Source organism: Anoplophora glabripennis, unplaced genomic scaffold (genome assembly GCF_000390285.2).
Source record: "Anoplophora glabripennis isolate ALB-LARVAE unplaced genomic scaffold, Agla_2.0 scaffold49, whole genome shotgun sequence".
Classification (NCBI taxonomy): Eukaryota; Metazoa; Arthropoda; class Insecta; order Coleoptera; family Cerambycidae; genus Anoplophora; species Anoplophora glabripennis.
Genome location: NW_019417201.1, coordinates 1,521,192 through 1,546,565, shown reverse-complemented (window position 1 = coordinate 1,546,565; position 25,374 = coordinate 1,521,192). Strand labels below are relative to the sequence as shown.

The following is a 25,374-nucleotide window of genomic DNA, read 5'->3' as shown; positions in this document are numbered from 1 at the left end:
TTGGAAGTCGACCCCCATTTGACCTTGAAGGTCATTGTCAAAGTCATGGTCAAGATCATTTTTGGACGTAAAATTTCCTGCTCTTCCCAAATCTGCAATAAAAAATAGGGGTTCCCATTTGAAAAATCAATTTTGACCTTGAAATGACCTTGAAGGTCAAGGTCAAGGTCGAATACAAGGGCGCCATTGGATAGTCAGGGAAAAATCCTAAAACTTTTGTATATATAATTTTTCAAGAAAATGCACTCCTGACGGGGTTTTCATACTTTTGTGCCACCCTGTATATAAAAAAACAGGGTTGACGTTCGAGCAATTTTATGGCATGAATCATTCTAAGGATCATTTTAGATGAAAAAACCGCGGAGTGCTATTAAATTAGAGCGTGGAAATTGGAGATAGGGGTGAAAATGCACTTCTTTCAGATTTTTTATTGTAGCTCGAAAATGAAGCAAAATTTCGCTATAGTTCATAGGAAAAATTATTTAGAAAATTGAATTTCCCATCGAAACGGCTTATTTAAAAAATTTAAAAGGAAAATTGTATGCAAAAAATCGTTAATAAACAATTTTACAAAAAGCAAAAAATTCGGTTTTGATTTTTTTTTTACTTTTTTGCCTCTAGTTTTTTTCAGTTAAGATAGGTATAGATTGCATTAAAAAAGTAGATAAAATTTCCATAAAAAAAGTGGTTCTACAGTATTTTTGGATGAGAATTAACTGATCCGCTCAAACCTAGCCAATTTTTCGATTTTTGTCGCGTTTTAATTCTCATTTTTGCAAAAGAGGAAGGATTCTTTCAAGGATTTTTATCACATGACTTGTTCGAAGGGTCATTAAAATTGAAAGAACGTGGGATGCTATTAAATTGGAGGGTTGAAATTGAAGATAGGGGTGAAAATTCACTTTTGCAGTTTTTAAAAGTACACTACTTAATACAGAAAAATTTCTATAATAAAAGTTTATTAGAAAAAAGAGAGCTTTTTAACAGGAACATGACAATTCTCCTGCACATTCAGCTTTGTCAATTTTGTGCTAAAAATGAGATTACTGTCCTCCCTGACCCTCCTTACTCGCCGGACTTGGGTCCTCGCGATTTGTTCGTATTTCCGAAGAATTTCAGATTATTGATGACATCAAAGCAAATTCGTCATAGACCTTAAAGGCCATTTTAAATGAAGCTATCCAGGACTGCTCCGCGAAATGGAAACACCGCTCGGAGAAGTGTGTGATAAGGGAGGAGAATACTTTGGAGGAGGCAAGAATCAATAATGTATAAAATTAAAAACAAAGTTTAAAAAACGTTCGGTTATTTTCTCAGCAGACCTCGTATATTAAGTACTTTAAAGAGGTGCTAAAATTATACAAAAATATAGCGAAATAGTAATAAAACTATAATCATATCTTCAAATTAATAATTTCTGTATTGTTATAGGAAGTCCCGAAATTAATAATATTATTAGTTTTATACACAAATTCAAAAGAATACACGGTTTCACATAAGTTACATGTCAATAAATTAATTGTCAATAGTAGTAGATTTGTTTCCAAATAACCGAAACTTACTATGGTAGTTTTAAGTAACTGTAGATACTTTTAATATTGAAAATTAAATTGCAACCAAATTAAAAACAGTAAATAAATCGAAAACGATTAAATTTATCGATATCGATAAAACAAGTATTTCTCATTTGTGTAAAATAAGTAAGAAAATAATATTTTTCTATTATAACTTTAGTACACACACTGAGAAAAAAGTTATGATCAATTTTTATCAACAAAAAGTACATTTTGTAGCGACCTCTAACGTCTACAGCACAATTAAGTCCGGATTCGTTTTCCTAGACCTAGAAAAACCCCGAAAAATTTTAAGAAGAACTTTTTTATATCCACAAATGGACTAAGATAAGTTCAACAATGTCGCACTATTTTGATGTAGCGGAATCTACCATTGCTCTGTATCCAATTAATTTTGGGACACAATGTATATTAATAACGATCATTTAATCCGCTTGCCTGCACAATTAAAAAATTCTTATTACGGCCCTGATCATCTCTATTCAAGGTCACCGAAAACGACTGAATGAGATCAATGGAAATTGCTGGTTTACGTATGTCGTGCTTTGAGGAACGTTGTACTACTGTAAAATCTTTACTTACCACTGGGGCGGTGTTATTGTTATACTCCTCCCTAACATAACAATATTCGTTCGATGCGTTCGTGTACTTGCTTTCTGGCTGCTCGACCATGGCGACGATGGTCAAGTTTATGTCGTTCCTCATCATAAACGAAACCAAGAACCCCGACCATGATAAAAGGTAGAGGACGAGACGGGCTGGGACCTGACCTGTAACGTAAAAGACGCCGTAGTGCTTACTCGCAAATTAAGAAAAATAGGCCGAAGCGTAAATAAGTAATGAAGCAGGTAATGAGTGCCTATTATGATACCAAGGTCGTTTTTCAATTAAAATGTTTTTGGTTCTAGACGTACCCCTTTTTTTGTAAACAGTTTAATTAATACTTAGATAATGCTTTAAAAATATCTAATAATATCTCTTTTCGTTGCCTAGATACGAGACTGAGGACTTTTATGTGGAACACCCGGTATAGATATTGGAAACTTCCTGGCGACAATCAAATAAATAAACAGTAGTTATCTGTATTATGCTAGTAAGCGGCAATACGTGTTGTAGTAGCAGAAATAGGATAAATCTGTGGCCAAGCCGTGTGCCGCTCTATGCTCACGATACGCAATGCTACTGACTGCCATAAAAACACGTGCCATACACTAGACCAAGCAAAAAGTCAAACTGACAAGCACAAACGATAATGATATGCACAGCCAATGTCCTTCAACAAACAACCTGGTCGTTAGACCGACAGGGCAAGCTTTAGGGTGCCACTAGATACGTATCGAATAAATTGAACGATGCGAAGCATCAGATTAGAGACAGAAATGTACATGTTATTCTACAATGACGCGGATAGTAAGATTATATGACGTACTATACATATAGGTATATTTTATGGTAAGGTTCATGTGAGGCGTTTAGTATAGAAAAATTCCTTCTCTAATACACCGTTCCAATAGAATAACTAAATTTCAGTACGAACGCTATTTTCGCGATTATGCAAAAATTATTCACATTCTTTGTAACATGAAAGAGGCTTCATTTTGGCACCATATTTTAAAAACTACTTGTATGCACATTTTTATTTGAATTGTCAAGATGAATCAGTCATTGGAATTTGGCCAAGTATTTTAGTTACATCCTGTATGATAATAGTAGACTGATTTATCACAATGCAATTTCCCTATTTTTTTTTTAAACACGTTTTACGTTTCCGACAAACGTGTTCGGATACTCGTAGATATCGACTAACGCATTTATGTTGTTTATGTAAATGTGTTTTGGCATATTCTTTTGTTGTTTTTTTCCGGAAAGATAATATTATACAACACGGATAATGGTAAACTTAAACTATGTGCTTATTATCAATCTCCCCCATAATCACTATGATTATGTTTAATATAACCCAAGGTCTTGTCATTGAAAATGATTAAAAAATGATTTGCATAAATATGATTTATTAATCGACTTTTAATTCATCAGAAGGAAAAAGCAATAATTAAGACGTAACAGTTTGTTTATGAGCGAGTTTCAGATTAATTTACTATATTTACAGGGTGACCTAAATTATCTCCAGATAATGGGTGTTCCTTTTTAATTGAAAACCTGGGTTTTCTATCAAAATTACTTCTCGTGTGAATTTTGAGATTTTATTTACAGGTCTGATAGTACATAAAAAAATGGGGTAGATTTTTGAACACTCTTTTTTCCTAAAATGGACAATACGGGAGATACATCCCTTTAAAGGTATAGTATTTCCGATCCATATTGAAGAACCAAGAGGTTGGCAGTATGTACAAGGTTCGGTCGCTGACGCAGCAACTCGGCATTGAAATATTTGAAAAACTTGTTCCCATATTTATTTAGCCATACCCATATACAAGTCTGATAGCCCAGTTGAAGAACGAGCGCGCGAGCAAACGCGGCACAAACACATCCGCACTGGGCGACCTGGCCATAAATTCAATTGTCAACAAATGGCCTAGCAGTGCAGTGCAGCAATACGGAATTTGGTCTGATTCAGGTAACTTTAATTTATTATAAGCACCTTATATTAATCATTCCTATTACAATTATTGCGAAAGGGTATTTTGTTTACTAATATTATTACAACATGGCACATTGGAGACCTTTTGAAACGGAACAAAACGAAATTTACCATCAATATAATAAAATTGTTTGATTTTGATTTTTTTTAGCAGAAAACTTTTTTAGGGACGCCTATGAAACTCATTAAATTTTATTGCTAGGCGTTTTTATACATGTTCAAATGACTTCGGAAATACTATAAATGGTAAATATCCCAATTTTTGCAATATCTTAGAAATAAAATATGTTGCGTACACCTTAAGCAGTGATTATCACTATCTCACCCCCACTTTTTCAGCTTTACCACATTTTTTTAATATTTAAAAACTATTGATTTCTGCACTATTAGAAAAAAAGAAGTAATGTTTAATTTTGATGAATTTAATCGTTTTAGCGATATTGGTAGTGTAGGACAGACAGATAGATACAGCATTAATTTTATTCACTGAGACATATAATTCTGAACCCCCAACAAGCATCATCATCATAAAAAAACTGCTAATATGGGATTACCTTCATCTATAATTTGTATCCATCTTAACATCGTTAACTTTTGTTATGGAAACCCCGACTGGTTTCCGATAAACAAATTATTTGTTTGAAAATATTAATAGTAATAGTACTAATATTTTATATATGTATATTACAGAATTAGGAATCCCAGATTATAATTTCTATTATCATTGGAAAAGTTCTCCTTATACAGTTTTGTACTATGTTATACAGCATGCTAAAAGTAGCATTGACTAAATACTAAACAATATGTTTGAATTTAAAAAAGACCTCTATTGATTCAAAGATTATTATAAAAAATCAATACTTTACTGTGTTGTACAGAATAAATCGCTCTTTAGAAACTATTAAACACAAATATAAAAAGCCTCCGTATATACATGGCGAGTGGACAGGTACAATGGAGTGAATATCGTAAAAAAATTTCTGTAAAATCATTGTAGTTTCCGAGAAGAGAATTATTGAAGTTGTAGTATTTACAACCCTTACATCGTTGGGCTAGTGTAGTCCCTATTGTCATTGTCATAGAATTCATATACAAAGTATCTTGCAAACCTCCGGCAAGTCCAGCTGAAATGTCAGTCTTCGTCAGTAATACTAAAATTTACATTTTAATTCCTTGAACGAGTGTCCCCATTATTATATGAGTATTTGTTCAACATAAATACAACCCACTTCTCGTATTTACAGCGTCTATATTCTTAGTTTATGGAACGCATAGGGGATGACATTGCATTTTCATGTTACGAACGAGTTGCTAAGGAGTGACATACCCAAACGACGTTATCAATAAAAGGTCGATATTATTTAAAATGTTTTATTTATGAAGGTAACTTATGTACAAAGTATAATTAAAGTAGGTCGGAGAATTATGTAAGATTAATGAGCAAGAACTGACTGCAAAAATGCTACAAATCTATGCATTATTTAGTCCAATCAATGACCTAATGTTAAATTTACAAAAAATACTATCCGGAAACAAAAAATATGATGATATAGGAAAAAAAATTCTAAGTTGTTGTATTTTCTCGTTCTTGCTTTAAATGTATAGTATAGTTATATCGATATTTCGAAAAAAAGTTCATCTCGAAAATCGGCTCTTCTTGCTCGACGAATAATCGTAGAGAAACGAATCAGGGCTCATTTTTTTCCTTAAGAGTTGTACTTTCATGGTAAAAAAAACAGTGATAACGATTTTATTCATTTCAAGTGTCCAAAGACGACTTTAAAAAAAGTAAAAATTTTTTGGTCACGTTTTTCTTGAATATCTTTTTCGATTTTCATTTCTCGATAATGTCTATTACAGAAATCGATTGTTGGCATTTTTACGCGGATTTAGAAAAAACAAACGTTGCTCTACGACCTTCTGAAGCCGATATAATTTTTTTTTCAAAAAATTACACAGATCGCTATTTAAGTGCTACAGCGTCCATTCTTACAGAGATTGAAGTTGAAGACTTATATTTTCAATAAAAAAATACTGTGGTCCATTTTAGCCACTTCTGCATTTTTAATTGTGCGTCAAACCGTGGCCTGTAGTATTTTTTGGAAAAAAAAATATTTCGGCTCCAGAAGGCGATTCCTGTAATAGACATTATCGAGAAATGAAAATCGAAAGATATTCGCGACCAAATAATTTTTACTTTTTTCAAAGTCATCTTTGGACACTTGAAATTAATAAAAAACCATGAAAGTACAAAACTTAGGGAAAAAAAATAGTCCTGATTCGTTTCTATGCGACTATTCGTCGAGCACGAAGAGCCGATTTTCGAGATCAACTTTTTTTCGAAAAATCGATACTCGAAAATTTTTTAATATTTTTTAATATTAAAAAAAGGCACTTTTTTGCTTGCTAAGGGCTACACTTACAGCAAGTAACAAGTTTCAAAACCTTAATTTGCAAAAAATACAGCAGAAACAAAAAAGTCGATTTTTGACGTTTTTTTTTCGATATATCTCGAAATGTAATATAGCAATCATATATTTAAAAATACGAATCTATAGATTTTTTAAATAGCTACAACTTTTTCATTTAACTTTTTTCGATTGGAGTTCAATTTTTTTTATTATTATTAAAGTCGCCTTTATATCAAATGTTGAGCAATTGTAATAATATGGAGGGTTTTGATATTACTTTTTGTAATGTAAGAGATGTAAAGGCATACTTTAATTAGGTCTATTGTGTATATTCTTATTTTTTTAATTTTAATATGTATATTTTTTCATTGTTTTTGACTGTTCTGTTGATTGTTTTTATTGACTTTGACTTTTATATGTATATACATATATTACTTTTGATCTTAAGATTTTGTATTGTTTCTGTGTATTGGTCTTTTTTATTCTTTTGTAACTTTTATATTAATTTTTAGGATATATTTTTAGTGCTTCTTTCCATTAACGTATTTTTTTTTGTACTAAAACTTATCCTTTAAGTGGGTTTCACCCGTTGGATATTTTAAGAGTAAATAAAATAAATAAATAAAAAATAAATAAAAATAAAAAACCGATTTTTTAGACTTTTCTGAATTTTTTACATTAACTTGGCCATTTATGCGCTGCAGGAAAAATACACTATCTTTCTTAGAATTTTTTTCCCTATATCACCATATTTTTTGTTTCCGGGTGGTATTTTTTGTAAATTTAACATTAGGTCGTGACATATTGATTGGACTGAATAATGCATGGATTTGTAGCATTTTTTAAGCAAGTTCTTCTGCCTATTAATTGGACTAATTCTCTTTATTTTTTTCTTTATTTTTCGAGTATTTTGCCACCTGTGACAAATTTTTTTAAAATTAGTGAAACAAACCCTTGCACCAAAAGAATCATACAAGGGTTATTTTTATAAAATAGTTTTGCCTAACCAAAAAAACAGACAAATAAAAAATACAAAAACACATCACTTTACATTGCGCGCTTTAAAAAATTGTTAAAGTATCGAAAATCTATCTGTTGTCGTCTTCTGGACTTTCTTTGACTTTTCGTTTAAGTTTAGAACTGTGTTACAAATAAATAACTTCACGTTGCCCAGTGGGAAATATAGGAAAAAATTCTACACACTCAGCTATTTTAACCGTACAGTAGTAATTTCTTTTTTATTCTCCAAATATGCTTAATTTTATGATCCTGGTGCGATAATTTGATATATCTACACAGGAATTTGTTAAATCGAGTGAGGACCTATCAGCCTCAACACCAAAGATAATATTAGGATAAAGATAAGATAAAATAAAGATAAAAATAAAGATAAGATGAGAATGATAAGATAAAGATAAATAAGAATATGATAAACATGAGATAAATAAGGATAATAAGATAAAGATAATAAGATAAGAAAATAAAGATAAAATTCGGTTTTTAAAAATAAAATTAAAAATTTTGTAACATTGAATATACAGGGTGTTAGTAAATAAGTGCGACAAATTTCAGGGGATGATTCTACATGAGAAAATAATGGCAGTTTGCTTATGTCCGCAAATGATTCGTTTTCCGAGATACGGGGTGTCAAAGTTTTTCTTAAAAACTGATGATTTAATTTATTGCTCTGAAACCTCAGATACGAAATTTTTTATTCTTTTATTTTTAAATACCGAATTATTTATCTTTGGTGTCGAGACTGATGAGTTCTCACTCTATTTAAAAAAATTCTATATACATATATATCCAATTATCGCACCAGGATCATAAAACTAAGCATATTTGAAGAATAAAAAGGAAATTACTACTCTACTACTAAAACAGCCGAGTGCGTAGAATTTTTTTCCATATTTCCAATTATTTTCTAATTTAAAATCCCTTCAATGTTCTTATACTGAATGTCAAAAAACAAACATACATCAGGGGTAGTTTACTTTAGTTTTATTTCATTTTTATAAGATAACTGTTACATTTACAGATCTTTCAATGAATCAGAATGGGATATTTAAGATTTTTGATGAGTTAGCAGAAAAGTGATATATTTAAAAAGATAATAATTTTTATAACTACTTCGTGCGTGGATACATATTTCGCAACAGTATTAGTCACTCTCAGGATTTTAACTGGTCAAGGTTAGCGAATTCTATGCAAATATTGAGGCTGCTACTACACCTTTTCCGAATGCGATTCAGAAGAGATCAGATCAATTTCGCAAAGCGTTGTTTGTATCTCAGGTTAGTCAATTATGTTTCAGATCGAGTTAAGGTGACGAAACGAGTAAATTGCTGGTTGCCTACAAATTTTAATGGAAATTGACCACATTATTAACAACAATTTAGATAAAACATGAAAAAAACACAATGTATTTTACACATTTTTCATGTGTTCTAAATAAATTGTTTCAAAAAACTGTATTTCACGAAAAGCTGAATACTAAAATGCAACAGTTTTTGCAAAGGAAAATAGTGTCAATCCATTAATGACTTTTATGAATGAAATTAAATAAGCGACTTTTGAAATGTTCGTTCTATCAAATGTAATACCAAATATTTAGCACTTTGATTTAAATTAGAATAAGTTTTTTTATTAAAAAAAAACGATTTTCAGCAATTTCCATTTAATTCCATTTAATTCCATTTAATTTAATTTTCACTGATCGTGAACCAATTTAAAAAAAGACTAATTACACCACCACACAAAAAAAAGTTGTCTGAAATGTACATGCGACATATGATTTCCGATGTATTTTCGCCCGCTGAACACGAATCCGGAGTCAGAATTCCATCAACCTTCAATTTTCAGCAAAAGGCTGAAGAATCTTCTGAAAAAGGAAAATTTTAATTTTTCAGCGTTTTGCTGAAAATTGAAGGGTGATGGAGCAATTCTGACTCCGGATTCGTGTTCAGCGGGCGAAAATACATCGGAATTCATATGTCGCATATACATTTCAGACAACTTTTTTTTTTGGTGTGGTGGTATTATTATTTCTACCTTCTACCTCATAATATACCGTAATAGAATGATTGAAGTAAAGATTTTAAAATATTAAAAAGAATGGTAGAGTTAGTAAATCGTAATTAATGAAAATTAATATAAAATTAATAATGGACTTGGATAATAGTTTGACCAATGGGAGGAAGTACGGGAAATTATTAAAATTAAGACGGGAAGAATAAAATTATTAGAAGTTAATATAAGATATATTAAAAGTCATTGGAGAAAATGGTAACTAGGGAAAAAAATAAATAAAAAGGAGGAAGAACAATTTGTCAAATAAAGGATATTGTAAGATTATTTGAAATTGAAAAACGAGAAGATAGAGAGGGAAAAGTCATACAGAGGAAGCAAATGAAAAGTGTTAACAGTAACGAAAATTCAGTGAAGATTATAAATAAAATTGATAATACAGTAAGTTAAATAATAAATTATAATTGTACTGTTATAGTGAAGAAATAGAGCGTAGTCAACAGAACCATAAAACAAGTAGAACGACAAGACATAATAGGAATAATATAGAAGACAAATATCAGGAAAGGAAATGACAGGTGTCAAGTAAGGACCGAAGTGGACTAACAGTAACTAGAACAAGTTGAAGTAGATGAGTAGGAGCTAGGACAAGTTGGAGTAGACGAGCATAGACGAGAACCAGGATCGAGCGGTCAAGGACAGAAAAAGAAGTTAGTGTCGGATAGTGGAATAGAGGTATAAACTAAGAATATATAACTAGACTGTGAAAAACGTAATTTTGAACATTCATTGCGAAGACTTTATAGAGTTTAGGACATAATTTTAAGGAATAGAGTAGGAGTGTCGTAGGTAGTATAGAAACACAAATAATTGTTTTGATTACGAGAAAATTAACTTTGGGAAACTAATCACATTAAAATTTTTATTTAAATTTACAATATACTTGCGTAACGATCATAATTGAATTTTTTTGCATAAATTAAAATTTTGAGATACAATAATTAAATTCTGAACAAATTTTTAATATTTCCTTTTGAGAACATTATTCAAGTCTATTTGTTGAAAGAAAATTTAAATCAAAATTCATATCTTCTTAGAACCACACCCTAAGACAAGACATCTCATGTTCTTAAAATATAGTTGCTCTTGATTCAATCTAAAAACAATAACAAAGGCATTTTCTATAAATATAATCCTACATCTAAATTATATGCTCATGGGAGATGGCGCCTGAATAAAGTAGAAGATCAAGAAGCAGTGAAGCTGAGTAAGCAAGCAAGGAAAGCAAGTCATATATAGTGCTACTAAAGAAACTATCACAATACCTTAGAAACAATTTTACAGATTTATGAATAATAATATAAATTATAAAAATCGTGTGTTCTAGGAAACAAAAAAGGGTTTGGACAAGGCTAGAGGTTTGGGGGCCATATTTACGCTGCAACTGTAATTAAAACCAATTTCTAATTATTAATTTTCCACTGTTATTAATTGTTGTATAATCACAATATTTGGTAAACAGAAATTTATGTCAATGGTTGTAGGTATCATTTTTAAAAGCAGTAGTTTAAAAATACCACAAAAATGACTGTTAAAAAAGTGAATTTACACAAAATTAAAGAAAAATTATTGGGAAAGACCAGGTCAAAAATTTTGGAGATTTTATCAACAAGTAGTTGTTCACACAAAGCTTACAAAAAAAAATTATTGTTGTACAATTTGCATTTTTCTTCTTTTGTGAGTTCGGTTTTAAGTTTGCTTTTATTAAAATTTGACTTCAAAATATTTTTTTTGCTGTAGAGACTTATAACGAGCGTTCAAATAAAAACGTGGTCGAAGTTGGCTCTGACACATTGGACGTAGGGAGTAGCTTATAGCGACCAACTTAACCTCATTTCTCAATTATTCAATAACGTTAATGACTATATAAATTTATTTTAAAGAATAATCGTGATAACAATAACAAACAATTAAAGGAGCTGCGGAAGGAGTCCCCCTCCTTGTTCCAAGCACTTTTCACACCTGTTCCTCAAAGAATTAAAGACATTTTCTAAGATGCTCAGGGTATTGTTAATTTCACGAATCTTGTCTATAAGTCGAGCCTGCAGATGGTTTAAATCAGGAATAGGCAGTTCAAAAATAGTGTTATTAAGGTAAGGCCACAAAAAGAAATCACACGGCGTTGTTTAAAAACCATTCACAAATACAGCCCGTTGCGGAAAATCAACTTCATGAAGTTCTTGCTGACAAGTTAAACGATAGGAGAACAAACGCAAAACTTTTTTTAACACTGTGTGGCAGGTACCGACTGATACTCCCACCATTTGTGATAAAACACGTACAGAAGTTCTTGGCGCATTTTCCATTATTTGTTGGACATTTTCTTTTAATTCTTCAGTCCGCTTTTTAGGTCGGCCGCTTCCTTCTTTTCTTGTTACACTGCCCGTTTCACGAAAAACATTAACACAACGCTGAACAGCACTTTGAAAAATTTTGTACTCAACAACGCCGGGAAATTGATTTTGAAATTCTATGAAACATTCCTCAATAGAATACTTCCATATTCCATCAATCTTGCGTCCATTTCTAAAGTAGGACTCTATGATTGATGAAACACTTTTTGTTCTTGAGAAAACACCATTTTAAACGCTTTTTAAAACGAAAATATTCAAATTCATAGCGGCGATATAGCGCTTTGACAGATGACGTTTAAGTTCATTTGCTATACGCTACGCCCTACGTCCAAATTTTCAGAACCAACTTGACCATGTTTTTATTTGAACACTCGTTATTTTGTTTCTTGTTGCTGTTTACTAATTTAAGATTTAAGGACCCCGAATATATAAATTTTGCTCAAATATTATTTTCATATTTATCAAGTTTCAGCAAAATATATCTAGAAAAATACTTTAATAAGTATTTTTTCAAGCCGGTTTTTTTTTCGAGTTTCTTTCAGTTTTACCATATTTTTCCAATTTTTTCAATTCTTTGCTTCAGAAGAAGCAAGTTTTTTTCCATTTTATTTTTTCCCCAATTGTCAAATCTCTAGGGCAGATTCAATAGTCCAAAATGTTACCAAAATTTAAATGACTGAGGTTTTCACCATGATTCTACAGAGGAGCAATAGAAATGGTTTCAAGAGAGAACGAGTATGATGAGTTAATTATTTGTAAGTTGGAAGTCCTTGTCGTGAATACATTATGCTACGTGATCGCTCGCACAGCTGATTACTTTAACCTATAAAATATCGGATGCAAAACAGTCGGTAGAAAGGAAAATTTGTGACCAAAAGAAACTATGAGTGATTGAGAATTAGAACAGAAAATAGCAAAAGCAGGAAAAAATCTGTTGAAGAGAAGACTGTGGAGCCAGAACCTCCGCACGCCGTTCGAGGGCATTGACTAATCAACATGGCACAAAGCATGCGCTGCTCTTTTTGCAAAGAACTTTCCGTATTTTAGATTATCTACAAACTGTGATCACGAAGTGATTCGCTTGGAAAAGTTTAAATATTTAGTTACATGCATAAGTAGCATACTACTAGAGACAAGGGTTTTAACACCTCTTGATCAACAATATCCGTTAAAACCATAACGGGATTTTGAATTTAATTTTAAATTCTGGATTAAAACTCATGTGTTAGATGCCTGAACAACGTAAAATGTGACGCACATCCTTTGGAGAATTACGTGTAGCACACTCGATTTTTTAAGTACGCCACTCATTATGCACTTATTTCTTCATCTTCAATGAAGCACCATTGTTTGATCAAAGCTGAAAGTCCTGTTACACGATATCGTCATTATGTGACAGATATAACGACATGATTATATAGAAATAGTATTTATAGTAATCACTTAATTAGAAATTTTTATCTGCTGTTTTTAGAAAAACATGAGAGTAAGATCAAAGAATTGTACTTGAGAGCGCTCTAATTTTAAAGGTACGAACAGTATAAGATGATGTAATAGATAAGTATTATTAAAACGAAAAGCTTTTTATTTTTTAGCGATTTTTTCAAAAGAACGGGTAAAAATAGTTCATTTTGAATTACCTTGTCCGATGACGTATTTTTTGAGTACCTATGCAGACATATAAAGTTAGCCGGCCTAATTTAAAATTTTGCAATTTTGATAATGTCAAAATTTGGCATGAAAATATTTTTTTGCCGCTCTCATATTTAAAAAAAATACGGTAGCTCTCTAGCCGGCTAACTTAATTTTAGTTTTTCCCTGATTGTTTTTTAATATGGGCATGGTAAAAAAAATTGTTTTCGCAGCTAATTTATGGCAATAAACAATTTCAGCCTACGACTCCATAAGGGAAAAAATATTTGTGTTAACCTTTCGAAAGGCTACAACAGTGGTTTCCCATATTTTTTAAGTTTTTTTGTTGTACGAGAATCATTAAATTTGGTACACAGTGGTCTTAAGACATGTGGAATCTGACAGTGCTACACTTTTTGGACACTTTCGTGGGCCCCCTTGTCTTTGCAACCAAAAAAATTTATCCCAAATTTTGAATTTGAAATTATTATTACTCGTAGTTCGCTAGAAAGCCATTGAATTTAGAAACTGTTTTCGAGAAAAATGGCAAAATGTGATCGAATGTCTTACTAGTCAGGATATGCATAAAATAATTTGTAATTACTTTTCAAAAAAAAATAAAAAATCCTAAAGAATATTGAAATAACGTATCATTTTTGATAAAAATTGCCCCTAAAAAATTTCCTCGGTTTTTGTCCATAAAATATATTCTATGTATTAGACCTTAATCTGACAAATCATCAAATTTTCCTCAATTAAATAATCAACAGAAAAAAAAACTGTTCCAGTTCTCAGCTTAATCACATTGTGGGTGCAAAGGTATTTATTTACCTATTAGTTATGTTCCTTCCAAGGCTTGCAAACGCAATTTTTTGATCAAGGATTGCAAGTAATCGATCCCAAACTTACACGACATCTTCTTTTTTCTCTTCTTCTATAACTCGTTTACATTTACGTGCCCATATTTGCTATTTACTGCAAGCATAGCCCGCCGCAAGCTAAAAAAGTACATTTTTGAAAAATTTTAAAATATTAATTATTTTTCGAGATATATCGATTTTTTGAAAAAAAGGCGCTCTCGAAAATTGGCCAGATCTTCTCAGCGGATAGCCCTACAGTAACGATTTTCGGTTTATTTTCTTCGTAAAGAGTTATATTATCATGCTGTTAAAAAATGTTGACGATTTTATTAATTTTAAGGATCAAAAAATGACTGAAAATGTTGCACTTTTTTTGGGTATGTTTTTTTCAAATAACTATTTCAATTTTTATTATTTTTTTGTACTTAATCTGGGGTAGCTAAACACGAATATTATAGCATTTTCGCCTTAGAAGCAAAATAGACCCGTAAATGTTTAGTTTTCTTTCTTTAAAAGTCATTTTCATAAAATAAAAATTGAAATAGTAATTTGGAAAAAACATATCCAAAAAAGTGCAACTTATTCAAAGTCATTTTTTGATCCTTAAAATTAATAAAATCGTCAACATTTTTTAACAGCATGATAATATAACTCTTTACGAAGAAAATAAACCGAAAATCGTTACTGTAGGGCTATCCGCTGAGAAGATCTAGCCAATTTTCGAGAGCGCCTTTTTTTCAAAAAATCGATATATCTCGAAAAATAATTAATATTTTTAAATTTTTCAAAAATGTACTTTTTTGGCTTGCCGCGGGCTATGCTTGCAGTAAATAGCAAATATGGGCACGTAAATGTAAACGAGTTATAGAAGAAGAGAAAAGAGAAGATTTTTAACGGTTTTTTCGATATATCTCGAAAAGTAACAAAGCAATCGATACTTTCAAAAAATCAGTCGATAGATCTTTTTAAAACCTACAACTTTCTCATTTAAAATTTTTCAATCCGTGCTATATTTTTTTAGTTATTTTAGAAAAACCGTTTTTTTCAACTTTGCGATTTTTTTTAACCATGTTCGCCATATTGGATCGAGTTTAAAGAACAAGAAACTCAATTTAAAATTTAATTTTCTATACGGTCATATTTTTTTTGTCCAGGTAATAATTTCTGTAAGCATTTCTCTATAATGCTTGGACTAATACCTTAAACGTGAAAAGGATATTTTTGTTTAAGATGTAACCTTCAGTTAAAGAGAATAAGTAGAAAAACCAATTATAAACATACTAACAATAACAACTTTATCACACACACATTTGTTGAGGTTAAATCTACCACGGATTTTCCAATTAAATTATCTGAACCAATCCTAACCACACATAATAAACGAAATAAAGGAAAGAATTTCTAGCTTTATAAAGCAGGTACCCAAAAAAGTAAATTACATTTAGTACATCAAAAAATATTATAATAATCTATTATCCTTAACGGAGGCAATTTCGGCGTGACTTTATTTGCGATCCTACGTGGTACACCATAAAATTACTTCAAAAAGAGCCTCATCAAAATATTTTGAGGTCAACTTTTGTTATTAATAAATTAATATAATTTATAATTTTGTGACAAAAAATATATGAAAAGAAACTAAAATGTGCAGTACTTAATTGATATTTTATAAGTTAGGTATGATATTTTAAAGATATATCCTTGATATAACAATGGTTATGAGAGAAATATTAAGGTATTCGTCTTGGAGACCTTCAAATGTTCAAAAATAAATTATGCAGTTATTTATTACAACAAAAGCTCGAATCATATCTTTTGTAACCGTTTATTAAAAAAAAATACATATAAAATAATATATATTTTTACTTTTAACTTTGTCTTTTTTTACTAGTCTTTAAATGAAAAATTGTATATTTATTAACCAGGTGTCTTTTTGAATCTTTATACTGAATGTCCCACAAAATCCAATTACCAATAGAACGAAACTTTTTTCCTTATTAATTTTTTTTATTTTTTTTTCTTTAAATCTTTTGAAGAAAAGTCGCTTTTTTAAAAATCCATATACTAGATGTTCTAGAGAATAGACCCAGGTTTGAATTACGGGCAGTTTTTTTCTTTTGACTTTTAACTTTGTCTTTATTTACTACAGTCTTTTAATGAAAATTTGTATATTTATTAACCAGATGTCTTAACTTATTTTTTTACCATTTCTGCCTTACCTACGTAGTCTTTGGATGAAAAATTTTATATTTACTAACCAGATGCCTTTTTTGGAAGTTTGGAAACTTTACTTATTCTTTTCTCGAGCGGGTCCTACTCTTTTTTGAAAAACATTCTCATCAAACTTTTATATACAGGGTGTTTAAAACTCAAAGTACAGGGTGTTTCAAAAAATGTTATATCTACTTTTTTGAAAATCCATATACTGGATGTTCTACAAAGTTAACCCATGGCAAATTAAACTTATCCTTCTTATTTTAATTTTTTCTACTTTACTTACGGAAATCTTTTAAAGGAAAACTGTATATTTATTAACCAGATGTCATTTTGAAACTTTATACTAATGTTCTACAAAATGATCCAGATAAAAGCCAAATGTTGTATATTCTTTCCACATTTTCAAACTTATGTATGAACCTGTTTAATGATTTTTTATTTTATTTATTAACAGCTGCCTTTTTGAAAGTTTGCATAATCCAGGTTAGAATGGAAGGAGCCTAGATATTTCTTTATCTTTTTTACTTTTTTCTACTTTCTTTGTTAAAGTCCATTGATGAAAAATTTTGTATTTACTAACAAGATGCAATTTTTGAAAATTTTTATACTGGATGATCCAACAATGCCGATCCTGTTCAGACATTCATATTTTTCTTTATTTTATTCTACTTTATTTATTGAGAACTTTTGATGAAAAGTTTTATATGATGTTTTTTTTAAACTTCACGATATAATGTTCAGAATGTTTCACAAAATCGACCCAGATTTGAATACCAAAAGATTGAACGTTTTTTTTTTCTCTTTAAAAATTTGTAGTATTTACTTACGAGATGCCTTTTTGAAACTCTATATATATATACAAGGTATTTCATAAAATTAATACGGGACAGAATTGAAGCCAGATCTGACTATTCTCCTATTTTTTTTTAACTTTATTAAAGTTTTGTTGAAAATTTTCATATTTACTAAACAAAGGGTTTCCTGAAAACTTATGTACAAAGTATTTTATAAAATTGACAGAGATCTGGATCAGATTTTTTCTTACATTTTTCTGTTTTATTTACATATTGACTCTTTTCGTCATGTTTTATGCTTACTAACTAGAATGTTTCAATACTAGACGTTCCAACAAAATTGACCTAGGTAGAATAGGGGTATTTTGATAGACTTTTCCACAACTTTATAGGTAAATTTTCGTTTCTCAACAGCTTCTCCGCCAAACCGGCAAATGTTATCAAACATTTATACACGGTGTGTTTAACTACAGGGTGTTTAAAAAAATATTATATCTACTAACCAGCGAGGAAAGCACCGCGGAGCGGTGCTCGGCCCGCGCGCAGAGCAGCCCGAGCGCCGAAGGCCCGAGAGAAAGGTCAAACTTTTATATATAAAATAAAAAAATCAGAATATTTTTATAAATTTATAAAAATGTTTAACAGCTTATGTACTTTTAGAATTTAATTTTCAATAAAAATGATAAAAAAAATTATTAAAGTTTACAATTTTTTTTTTTGAAAAAACTTATTTCGCTCAGAAATAAATTTATCTATGTAATAATGAATTCTTCAGTAATATTTATAATAATAAGGTTTTTTAAAATTTATGAATTATCGAATGTTTTCACCATTGGTGAAAATAAAAAATTTCGAAATTCCCGCGTCAATCAGGATTATTTTGGCGGTTTGCCCACATTCTACTTTAGAGAGAATTAAGCGTGTTTCAGTCGTCCACGTTTTTGTGCTTTTTTCACAGTGACTATAGAGTGCTTCTTATGCAAATTATTGTGCGATAATACGATGAAAAAAAGAGAGGAAATAAAAAAATTCTCTAAAGAAATTCTGATTGCTTGCAAACAATATAATATAATATTTTATAGTAATAAATTAAATTTTTTTATATTCATACAAAAATGGATTATTTCATTAATAGATAAGGGAGCTGTATACTGAACAATCACACATGAGCGTGGTTATTAAATAACTTTAGTAGTAAAAGTTAATGTAGAATAACAAAATTAATTATTCTAAAAATTAGTAATTATTAACTATTTTTGTGTAGTAATTTTTTTTCGTGAAAAGTGTATATAAAATTAATTAATTTACTTCATTAATTGAAAGTTAATTAACCTATATTAAAGGGTATTCAGTTACTGAAACGGGTTCAGTAAGTAACTCGCGATAAAAATGTATATTTCTTTGTTTAATATACTCAAAAATACCTTTAATTCAAAAAGTTTTTCTATAATTTCTAGAATAAAAATTAAAAATAATGCAACATAAAACATTTACATATGAATGTAAAATATAATCAAAAATTCATCGGTTTGGCTCGACCTGGCTCGATAAGGGTAGTTTGCTTAATATCTCCCCCCCCCCCCCAACTCCCCCGGCGGGGGGGTTAGTAAACTATTTTTCTACTTTGTGGCATCATATACTGATCACATGTGCATAGAAAGTTAAATATACACTTTTTCCGACGACATACAAAAAAACCGCTTGTTGAAAGAAATTGTAATTGCAAAATGAGGAGGTGCCCCATCGCGTTGGGACCATGTCATTATAAGGTATATCTGGATCTTGTGGACAACAGCTAAAGCGGGGATGAGTTCAAACTGAAGGAAATCTAAGTAGCGTACTCCATAAAAATTTTCTTCAAAAAAATAAGGTCCAATAATTCAGTTTTCGACAATACCTGTCCAAATATTTATTTTTTGACGATGCTGTGTGTGACAGACTTGTGTCTAACGAGGATTTTCAGTTGCCCAGTCCCCCCCCCCTGCCCGCTAACCTTTTCTGTTTTAGAGACAGCCAGGATCAAGAAACGAAGACAACGACACACACACACACATACACACCCCCCATACCCTCCTTTCCCCTCCCCTCCCGCGCTGGGCTAAGGGCCACCTTAGCAAAGCGCGTCCCAGGCTGCATAGCCGCACTACCCTACCCAACCATACCACACATAAACATGACACTACCCCCGGGGTTTACACAGACGAGCCGGCGAAGCAAGAAGAGCGCCAGAAGAAAGGGCCCTAGCCGGCGGGGCCCAGCCAGGACAAAATGAGGTCCCACAAAGCGCCTACACCGGCCGCATTTGCGGTCGGGGTAGACGACGGATGGGGCCCACCTACGAAGGCTGTCCAGGCCTACACGAGATGAGGCAGGATAAAGAGGGATAATCCCCCTCGATCCCAAATCATTGAGGCCAATTTCTAGCCATGGAATAATGGCGGCGAGTTGCCCAGTACCTGCAGTTTTGTCTGTTTATGTGTCCATTTTGATTATTCATCTCAATTATATGCTCACAAAACTGCGTTCTTCGGTCAAAATCGTCTTCTAATAGTTCGTGTGTCAATTGGACCTTACAAGGATGATATTTATTTTTTCGGAGTATTTATGACACAGATCCTGATGACAAATTACAATTCCTGGAGATTGTCCTAACGGCTACATGGGGATTATTTACAGTTTCTAGTAAAACCTCTAGTTTAGAATCTTCTATTTCTGCTGGTCTTTAGGTAAATCTCTAACGTAGCCATGCTCAGCAAATATCAATTCAATTTTGCTGACTGTAGATCTAGTAATTGGAGGTCGATCAGGATGAATTCCATGAAATAAATTACACGCTTCCTGTTGAGTACGCACTCTGACTCCAAAACCAATCATCATAAGTACTACAAAACGTCCATTCTCAGATAAATGCAGTTTTAAAATGGAACGTAAGTGACAAAATGACACTGACAAACTAAACGCCGGTGATAGTTTGGTTTTTATTGTCACTAAATACTACATCAAAGTGGTCTAGGGGTCAAGGAATGAAAAAGTTTAGTTTAAGATAAAATTTGGCATACCAGGTTGTTTCTGTTAGCTTTTAAAAAAATGTTGAAAGTTGTTCATTTTAAACACTTTATTTAATTACTTGTGTGTATTTCAAAATATCAATTTTCAAACGTCATTATTACGAAAACCGTTATACAAAAAGTGTTTAGAATTTACCGTACAATTCAAAAATGGCATAATATACAGGGTGTTCCATTAAAAAAAATCGATGATGACTGCATATGTTCTTCTTGAGACAAGTTTCTTATGTCAAAAAATCCGCAACTAAAAATACTAATCGACGTGTTTTTCCTGAATTTTAAACGAGTTTGTCCCTTTCATCATGATCGCACTGTATATTAAACATTAAGCTGGTAGTAATAACTCGTTCTGAAATAATAATATATCTTATTCTAGTTCAAACTGTGAAGTTGGTAACAATCATTTTCACATGAAATTAGCCGTATTGTGTTTTAATAATCAATAAAAATATGAAAATTAATCACGCTGTATTAGATAAGTAAAATACATTGTAACTAAAAACATTAATAACTTATTTTTTCTGCCTAGTCAACAGGACTTGGATTTAAAACCACATCGCAAAAGTTATTATACATTACATTTTTAACAAAGTAGATACCTATCTCAATCAGTAACGTACTCAAATCTACTTTAAACTTTGTCTGGAATTCGTGTCGCTGAATAATCTTAAGAGGCAAGCAATTAAAATTCGCGTACTCATGTTGTACATGACACTATAGTTTATAAATAAACACATCGATTGCATTTGAATTATCGATAAAAACTGAACTAGGCTGTAATTAAAAGAATTTTACGTTCAGATAAAAATCTGTATGATCTTCAAATTTCATGTTAAGTATGACTCGCAATTATAATATGCGATATAAAATTGACAACACAATCGGCACTTAAAAATAAAATGATCGTGACGATAATACGATAATAATCTGATGAGTGCACTGTAGGAAAATTAATGTATTTGCAGATAGGAAATTGCTATCCAATGAATAAACATAAAATACATATTTATAACGTAATATTCCGTTTTCGGACTTTGCGCTGCATTACAATACAAGCATTACTATTAAAAACGTAAATGTTAATTAATTCATAGTAGTCTCGGACGACAGTGTATAATAAAGCTGAAAGTGAAAACATTTTTTCGGTTGAAGAAAAGAAGAAATTTTATAAACCAACAACAAAAACTGTCACTTTTTTGAAGTCATATGGTCGCAAATAATTAAAAACTCAATTATGACGTAAAAGTGGACCTGAAGTAATTACGCAAGAAAAGTTTTAGAGAACGTAAGGCAACCTAATATCAAAAAAGTAACATTAAATCAAAAATTAATAAAAATTATTATAATACGGTCCATACTTTGAAAAGTTAAAAATTATATGGTCGTTTTCCAAAGTAGAAGTACTATGTATGTAGGTAATAGTCACTCATATAATTAAGACAGAAAAATGATAAAATAAGCTACAAAAGATATTCAAAATAGCGTCGTTTTCTTGTCAACAAAAGCTTAGTCTTCGTAAAAAGTTAATTCGGAGTCATTCGATGGATTCTGCAAAGTGTTTACTGCATTTACACAATAGACATTTTTAGGAATGACGTCACATACGCCAAATAATAGTACGGGCGAATTAGGTTTTTTTCAAAAATCGGGCCTACCTCGAATTTTATGGGCTTAAAATTAAGTAAAAAATACACAGAATAAAAGCCTAAATTTGTGTATTTGTAGAGGTCGAGCGTCATATTGTTTATAACAAAAGAAAAAAATAATAATTGCTCTTTTTTCAGTTTTTCGCTTATATCTCCGAAAATAAGCCTCTAATCAACATGAGGTATACTTTTCGATTTTGTTTCTGAGGAAATTTGCTACAAGGATAAACATTTAGGAAACCTCGCAACAATTTTTTTACATTGCAAAATTAGTGGTGAAAAAAAAAAAACATGCTGACTTTTTGAAGAACCGGTTGCCTGAATTATTGGACAATGTGGCATTATAAGTTCAGGCAAGCATGTTTTAGCTTCAAGATGGGGCTCCTCCACACAGTACTCGAGGAGTAACGACACTTTTGAATGAAATGTTTCCTCAGCGATGGATTGGACGCTTTGGTCCTGTGCCGTGGCCACCTCGGTCACCCGATCTGACTCCAATGGACTTTTATCTTTGGAGTCACTTGAAGTCAAAATATAGTATAAGACTTTTCTATTACAAATATCGTTAGCAAGTTGTAGTTTAATTTTTATAGATTATACACGCCACATCCTGTATATGTATTTGCATAACAGTATGAAACCAAAAGGGGCAGTGTCTATTTTTCGACACTAAATGATTCACATGGAATTTACCAAAAAATATAAAGGTATAGTACTTAATAAGTACAAGCAAAAGTTAACAAAATAATAATTTCTTACTCATAGGGAAAGCGATTGTAGAAAATAAGTAACAGTTGCCCTAAGTGTTCCGCGGTTGATCGTCTCCGGTGATCGGTAAAAACTCATTTCAAAAACGAAAATGGCCGTTTAACAGTTACCTGAAGTCACAGGCGAAAGTTTTTAAAACATGCTATTTCTTCCAACGATCGCACATCATCAACTACTTTACATTTTAGTAATCCCAATATCTGCGTCATTGTACAATAGAATGTACATGTCTGCCTCTGATTTGAAGCTTCGCATCGATCAATTTATTCGATACATATAACAAAGAGCGACACACGGCTCGGCCACGGATTTAGCGTATGTCTGCTATTACAACGCATATTACCGCATAGTAGGATGATATATAGATTAATGCAGCCTATTTATTTTAAAATTTTTACCAAAAAAATTACCAACGATTTAAGAAACAAAAGCCTCTTTTCATGAAAACATTTGCCAGTTGAAATAAATTAACTTGATAGCAAGCATATTACAAAAAATGATTTGGACGTCAAATATTTAATATAACTTGTCATTTTTTAATGAAATTTAATTGACAAAATTTCACCAGGTAAGACTAGGAGATTTTAAATGTAAAAAAAGCCTCCAAATCGAAGAAAAACTTTAATTTCCAATCAAAACTGTGCGTGTTTCTTCAGTTTGCGTATGAGGCTATAATCTGTGTTGGTTATGCTTTTCACAAGTCATTACTTTCAATTACGTTATCTTTGTACCTAATATACTGTAATTCTTAATTCTATTGTAGTATTGAGAATCACGATCGCCGTTAAGTAATATAAGATAATATTGAACAAAGTTCATGTATCGTTAAAAAATAGATTAACTGGGTCATTAACAGTGACTCAGCACGACCAGATGACATTAATAAAAAAATTGATGGATAGTTAGGACCTGCACGAACAATTGACGAAATACATAAAAAAACCTTTTCAATATTCAAAATATTATACTTGATTCAACTGGGGTATTCATATTCGAGAAACCAAGCAATTGAAAACAAAAATTTGGTATGTTTAATGTCTATACAGTGTGCCCCATTAAGGAATTATGTATTTTTTTTTTTTGACGCACCATTCAAGGGTATTTACTTTTTATTATTAGCTTTCTAGACCTACTTTTAAGCCAACTATGATAATTCAGTTAGCAATTTTAGGCATACCGCATAACCAAACGTATTCACATTTTTGGACCTTACTGTATACCACTATAACCAAGAGTGTCAGTATAAAGTAATAAAATTTAAACTAGTATGTATAAAAAAAATATCCTAAATAAATTAATGAAAATTGAGATACCTACTGGGGCTTTAATTAATACTGATTGAGGATATTAGCCACCTTGCTAGATTTTTAATTAAAAAAAAATATACTGGGTGATGTTTAAGTACGTGGTCAAACTTCAAGGGGTGCATTTTTAGGCGTTTAGGGAATGATTTCACCCCTTTAGAGGTTTAAGGGTTGATTTTCAATCCGGACATGACCGTATCAAATACGAAATTAGATATTTTCACGTTCATAATATTATTTTGATAACAGTCCAGTTGGTATAGGTTCGGCCTGTACAATTTAATCGTGAAAAAAATTTTTTTTAGTAGTTTTCTTTAAATAACAGCACGACTATGTACGAAAAAATGCTTAGGACATGATTTTGTTCGTAATAAAAATAGCTACAAAATGGCGGTGGTCCGATTACGAAATTTGCAATAACAAAGCCGTGAAATTGATAAAACGGTATAAAACTTCAATTTTTTTAAGTTGCTGTAAAAATGTCAATTATAAACAAAAAGTGGTAAAAAAGTTCTGCATAAAATTCATATTTTCACTAAACAATTTTTTTTCCAAAAACGGTGACACCCGTCGATTTTTATTTGATCCAGGGCACCTTGTTATGTGGAAAAAATTTTTTTTTCGATAATCCACTTACGGCAGCGATGACATAATTTTTTTTTAAATGACAACGCATATTTTTTTCGTTCGAAATTGATGACAGTGATAATTATCTAAACAACGGTGTGAAAATTTCGATGTCTTACATAACAATTTTTTTTAGAAAAATGCACCTTAAGTTCTTATAAGTGATAATTGTCTACTTACACTATTAATGGCTCCGAAAAGGACAAAGTTGACAAAATTACATTTCAAACGAGTAAAATTACACTAATGTTTGTGTAAGTCTAGCGAAATTGTTCGAATTGCCCACCCTGTACCATTTGGCATTGTCCTAAGCGTGTGTAAACGCCGTCTACACTTCGTTCAAGCATTCCCGGGTCGATTTGATTTATTTCAAAACGAATACGGTTTTTAAGTTCTTCCAAATCACCTGGTCTGTTTGTGTACACACGCG

The 25,374-nt window shown here is 31.2% G+C and overlaps 1 protein-coding gene across 2 annotated transcripts in view; it reads right to left on the bottom strand.

The window, feature by feature from the left end:
- The window catches only part of LOC108903871 (sialin), a 49,394-nt gene that overhangs the window by 19,084 nt on the left and 4,936 nt on the right, over positions 1 to 25,374 (bottom strand). For both annotated transcript variants that reach the window (XM_018706206.1, XM_018706205.2), the window contains one exon: positions 2,157 to 2,344. In XM_018706206.1, coding sequence (XP_018561722.1) covers positions 2,157 to 2,344 — 188 coding nt within the window. The remainder of the gene's footprint in view (positions 1 to 2,156; positions 2,345 to 25,374) is intronic.